We start from the raw sequence: 5,693 nt of genomic DNA, 5'->3' as shown, positions 1-5,693 counted from the left end.
GTCTAGTAATAAAAAAAAAAAAAAAAAAAAGAATTTTCTTCGCACTTTGATCGTTTTGTCTTTTATTTTGTGTTTCCGTTGCGCAATTTTAATGTAAATGCGTTTATAATTTTATTCTCGTGTAATTGCGAAATTTTTACATAAAAAGTATTCGTAATATATTATAGATATATAGCTGTGTGTACATAACTACACCGAGTCGAAAAAATGAATTGAAAAAAAAAAACGATAAACCTAGTCTGTATCGTGTTCAACGAGATTCGTTGAAATAGTAACGAAAGTAATAATAAATAAAATATGAATCGTTGAATCATCGATCAAGCCTTCTCCTTACTCATCCTTTTTTTTGCTTCTAATAAATCGTCACATATTTGAATAAAATTAGGGATGGGAGTCAATGACACATATTTGGACATTATTATAAAATTATATTATTTTTTATTCACCACTTTCATCTTTTATTTACATACTTATATAAAAATCTATCGAATTAATTACAAATTGCAAATTGATTTCTTTCAATTAAAAAAAAGCTAGTCCCACGTGTCCCCGTATTTTGTTTGTTTTTTACCCAAATCTGAGGGCTGTGCATCTTGTGATAAAGGCCGCCTCTGGTAAAACCTGAAAAAAAATAATTTGAAACAAAATGGCGATAAAACAAAAAAAAAAAAAAACTTTCAAATAATTTATCTACCTGTCTTGAGGTGCTGGTTGTGGTTGAACTCGATATCTATAAAAGTTGTGTACTCATACATTTTTTATAGGTAAAGTAGGCTTCAAATTTATTGAAAATAAAAATTATAATAGCAATAAATAATAAATAAACGATGGCCTTACTTGTTTGAAAATTGTTCCCTATTTTGCTTCCTCAAGTCATCATAAGAAGTAAAGTTTTGGGAAGGCGTCTTTTGTTCAGAGTTTTCAGGAAGTGGTTGATAGTAATCTGAAATTTATTAATGACTTAAACAAAATATAATACTATAACTACGAGAAGAAAAAAAAAAAAATAAATAAATAAAAGAAAAAGAAAAAAAAAAAAATATGGTTAACATACCAGAAGGAACAGTATCAAAACTACCAGTTGAAGCTACATCAATATCTGAATTTGGGGTGACTGTGTCCCACAGTGAGTCATCAGTTTTTGGTATTTCAACAGTAGTGTGAAATTGACTATTATGTAGTGTATCCCTAAGCAAAAGAGTTATATCCACATAAAGAACATGTTGAATTTTAAATGCATATTTTGAACTTTGTTATAAAAGTGACTGTACCTAGGAGTATTTTCATTTTGAGGGAACATTTTTCTAATAGTACCATCTGGAACTTGCATTACTCTTTGGAGACAAACCTTACTGTACGTAAATCTTCCTAATAAGTATCCAAAAACACTAAATCCTATAGTAGTAGGCATCGCTCCAAACACACGGTGATGTAAGGCCCCTGACCTGGCTAGCATAAAGCCACCAACACCAAAAACAATACCCAAAGGAATAGCCCTTTGAACAATACCTTCTCTAGCGCATTCTTTCAGAATCCTTATCTCTTCAGGAGTCAACATTACCTATCATGGCATATGATACTTTATGTAACATTTTAATTTTCCTCAAAACTTACTTTAATAAGCTCTGATGGTGCAAAAAAAAAATCAAAGAAAACAGCATTCGATTTTATTTCGAATACTTTATTTGTTGTGGATAAATGTATGTATACAAATAAGTTCGTTTCTGAATCGTAAATAAGAGGTAGTAACAATTTTTGTAATGAACTCCTTTTATCTAATGTATCATTGCTGAACTCAATGAAAAGGCATCAAATAAAATAAAAATAAAAAATTGAAAGGAATACTTAATCAGAATGCATTTTATAAGAAAAACTTAGTATGTTTTGTTATCATTTATTAAAAAAGTAAAAAAATACATACGTTTTCTCGCGGTTGTACAGGTAGATTAGGATCCGTCATGTGATTCATATTTAATGTCGTGTAACTTATTTTTTTTCTCTAAATATTTAATTATTTCAAAAATAATTTCAATATTGCTATATGATAAACGAAATTTTATAGGTTATATTATGCAGCGCATATACATATACTTTTTACACAACACAAGCACACTGAGTAAAATCGTTCTGCTACATCTGAATCTGAAAACGCATCAGTTGGGTTAGGTTCCAAAACTCTCCGAGATTTGCGCGCCAGACTCAAAGACCGACGGTCGATAAAATGTTTATTGCAGGAGTCTATAATTGCGTGTGTTACAAAGCACCCTCTCATATCGACTGGTCTGGTAAGCAATAAATAAATTTGGTTTAGGGCCGACTTTGCCGACAGTTACGGCTGGTTTATTGGAGCTGTTCACATAGACATTTTTTGCTTAGAGCGCGCGGTGGCTCGGTCGGCTATGTCGTGAATTGGCACGCGGGAGACCGTGGTTCAATTCCCGGCCATAGTGCGACTTTTTCGGGCAAGTACCTCTGTGATTTTTCACATGTGCTTTTTCACCACGCAATGCTCCTCGAGGAGGGTTTAGGCGACCTTCTTGCAGCATAATTGCCTAATTTCCCCCTACCCCCCTCCCTGTAATGGGTGGCCTCCCATCCCTTTCCTTGTCCCTTTCCCAAGTGCTAAGTGCCCATAGTAGTGCCTTTATTAAAGGAGCCGGACGTAGAGCACTATAATATAAAAAAAAAAAAAAAAAAAAAAAAAAACATTTTTTGCTTAATTCAATGTGAACGTTCATATTGAAAAGGGGGTTCCACTGTTCCGCTAAACTCAAATTGAGTGAACAGACTTAACAGACCTATGCTGTGTTCTCTGCCAGTCAACGTAGTTGCGACCATAGGCATAGGCTTTGTTACCTGATGGAAAAAGAGATATAGGTCTGTTCAGTCTGTTCACTCAATTTGAGTTTAGAGGAACAGTGGAACCCCCTTTTCAATATGAACGTTCACATTGAATTAAGCAAAAAATGTCTATGGGTGTAATCCGCAATCGCCGCCAGCAGTTACATATGTACGACGTGACAACGTTGCGTGGTTGGGGGCGCTACTGTCGATTTACTGGTGATGTGATCCGCAATCTCACCAGCAGTAAAGCAGACGACGTCGGTCTACTATAACTCTTTTTCGTGACATTTTCTGATTGTAAACAAAGCAAAGCAGACGATAGAATGTCGGAAAATGTCACGAAAAAGAGCAAGTATACTATGGGTGTATTCCGCAAATGCTGCCAGCAGTTAAGTTACGTAGGTCGTGGTAACGCCGCATGGTCGGGTAGCGCTAGCGTCAACCTGTACTAACTGTCGGTGGGTTCCGCATGTCAACAAACTTTGATATTTTTTACTGTTTTCGCTCCCATGCCATCTGATATTTCGGAGTTTGTTGACATGCGGAACCCACCGACAGTTAGTACAGGTTGACGCTAGCGCTACCCGACCATGCGGCGTTACCACGACCTACGTAACTTAACTGCTGGCAGCATTTGCGGAATACACCCATAGTCCGCAGGCTAAGTATACGTCCTTAACCGCCTTTTTCACTAACGTTTAGAATAATGATTGAGACAATCAATGATTGTATCATGAGTTTTTGTATAAAGTTCAATTTATACAAATAAGTTGGTAAATATAGGCACACATGATTAATATTTAAACATTTTAAGCTGTATAAATATATAACATAGATTCCAAATATGCATTATTACCGCTGGAATATGCTAACAAAACCAAATATCCGTCTTTCTCACCCAGCAAAATAATAGGTATCTGTATAATCCTGTATCAATTTATTGCACACATGCGAAATGTTCAATGACAGTAAACAGTGACATAATTTCAAACTTTACTTTTAACTCTTCATTTCACACGTAATTTTACAATGCAATTGATAAATTATTATTCATACAAAAGTATTAATATTCTTTTAGGAGGTCGATTTTCAGGCAAAAGATTATTTGTAAACTTGCCGTAAACAGCACAGCCAATGTCAACTTTTTATTTTCTATCTACACAACTAGTTGCGGCTGGTTTTAGCGTTTCAGATTTCTAAACTAAAAAGTGGCCCTAAAATTCTGAAGGAAAGCTTTAGATATTTTAGGCCCTAGAGCCATGTTGTCAATTATAAACCAGCCGCAACTAATTTCATAAATACAAAATAAAAAGTTAACGTTGTTTGCACTGTTTGCGTCAAGTTTACAATTCATCTATTACCCAAAAGTGTAAATATAAGGGAGGTCGATATTGGTGTAAAACATACACTGCAAACTTGCCGCAAGTAGCACAAACATCGTTAATTATTTATTTTGTATCTATTTCAAGAGTTGCGGCTGGTTTATAAGTGATTAAACGGCTCCAGGGCTAAGCTGCCTAAAGCTCTCCATCAGAATTTCAGAAGCAATTTTTGGCCAAAAAAATCACTACCGCTAGATGGCGCTGATCCAAATGATTATTACTACTTGTAGTAGAGCCATTTGATCAATTATAAACCAGCCGCAACTGATTTTGTAAATACAAAATAAAAAGTTAGCATTGTTTGTGCTGTTTGCGGCAAGTTTGCATTGCACCTTTTATACGAATATTGACTTCCTATATATTTATACTTTCGGGTAAAAGATACATTGCAAACTTGCCGCAAACAGCACAAACAATGTTAACTTTTTATTTTGTATTTACTAAATCAGTTGCGGCTGGTTTATAAATAATTAAATGGATCTAGTATAAGTATAGTAATAATCATTTGGATCAGCGCCATCTAGCGGTAGTGATTTTTTTGGCCAAAAATTGCTTCTGAAATTCTGAAAGAGAGCTTTAGGCAGCTTAGCCCTAGAGCCATTTAATTACTTATAAACCAGCCGCAACTAATTTCATAAATATAAAATAAAAAGTTAACGTTGTTTGCACTGTTTGCGTCAAGTTTACGATTCATCTATTACCCGAAAGTGTAAATATAAGAGAGGTCGATATTGGTGTAAAACATACACTGCAAACTTGCCGCAAGTAGCACAAACATCGTTAATTATTTATTTTGTATTTATTTCAAGAGTTGCGGCTGGTTTATAAGTGACTAAATGGCTCTAGGGCTAAGCTGCCTAAAGCTCTCTTTCAGAATTTCAGAAGCAATTTTTGGCCAAAAAAATCACTACCGCTAGATGGCGCTGATCCAAATGATTATTACTACTTGTAGTAGAGCCATTTAATCAATTATAAACCAGCCGCAACTGATTTAGTAAATACAAAATAAAAAGTTAACATTGATGTGCTACTTGCGGCAAGTTTGCAGTGTATGTTTTACACCAATATCGACCTCCCTTATATTTACACTTTCGGGTAATAGATGAATCGTAAACTTGACGCAAACAGTGCAAACAACGTTAACTTTTTATTTTGTATTTATGAAATTAGTTGCGGCTGGTTTATAAGTAATTAAATGGCTCTAGTATAAGTATAGTAACTATACTTATACTAGATCCATTTAATTATTTATAAACCAGCCGCAACTGATTAAGTAAATACAAAATAAAAAGTTAACATTGTTTGTGCTGTTTGCGGCAAGTTTGCAATGTATCTTTTACCCGAAAGTATAAATATATAGGAAGTCAATATTCGTATAAAAGGTGCATTGCAAACTTGCCGCAAACAGTACAAACAATGTTAACTTTTTATTTTGTATTTACTAAATCAGTTGCGGCTGGTTTATAA

The 5,693-nt window shown here is 34.4% G+C and overlaps 1 protein-coding gene across 1 annotated transcript; it reads right to left on the bottom strand.

The window, feature by feature from the left end:
• Nucleotides 1–437: 437 nt before the first annotated feature.
• On the bottom strand, nucleotides 438–2,083 carry LOC106640203 (OCIA domain-containing protein asrij). Its single transcript, XM_089598573.1, has 6 exons — nucleotides 1,922–2,083; nucleotides 1,272–1,561; nucleotides 1,055–1,188; nucleotides 838–943; nucleotides 695–730; nucleotides 438–621 (listed from the first exon to the last, which is right to left on the bottom strand). Exons 1-6 carry the CDS (start codon nucleotides 1,967–1,969, stop codon nucleotides 534–536), a joined length of 702 nt encoding a protein of 233 aa, XP_089454699.1. The 5' UTR covers nucleotides 1,970–2,083; the 3' UTR covers nucleotides 438–533.
• Between the last annotated feature and the right edge of the window lie 3,610 nt (nucleotides 2,084–5,693).

This window comes from Copidosoma floridanum, unplaced genomic scaffold (assembly GCF_036245765.1).
Source record: "Copidosoma floridanum isolate Cflo_tuat_1 unplaced genomic scaffold, Cflo_Japanese_pri ptg000006l, whole genome shotgun sequence".
Classification (NCBI taxonomy): Eukaryota; Metazoa; Arthropoda; class Insecta; order Hymenoptera; family Encyrtidae; genus Copidosoma; species Copidosoma floridanum.
This window is presented reverse-complemented; position numbering and strand designations above follow the sequence as displayed.

Coding starts and splice junctions, on each gene's coding strand:
- LOC106640203 (XM_089598573.1), bottom strand. CDS start 1,969: ATGAATCACATGACGGATCCTAATCTACCTGTACAACCGCGAGAAAAC. Junction 1,189..1,271: donor CAAAATGAAAATACTCCTAG/GTACAGTCACTT, acceptor TCTTTTGCTTAG/GGATACACTACATAATAGTC. Junction 944..1,054: donor TTTTGATACTGTTCCTTCTG/GTATGTTAACCA, acceptor AATAAATTTCAG/ATTACTATCAACCACTTCCT.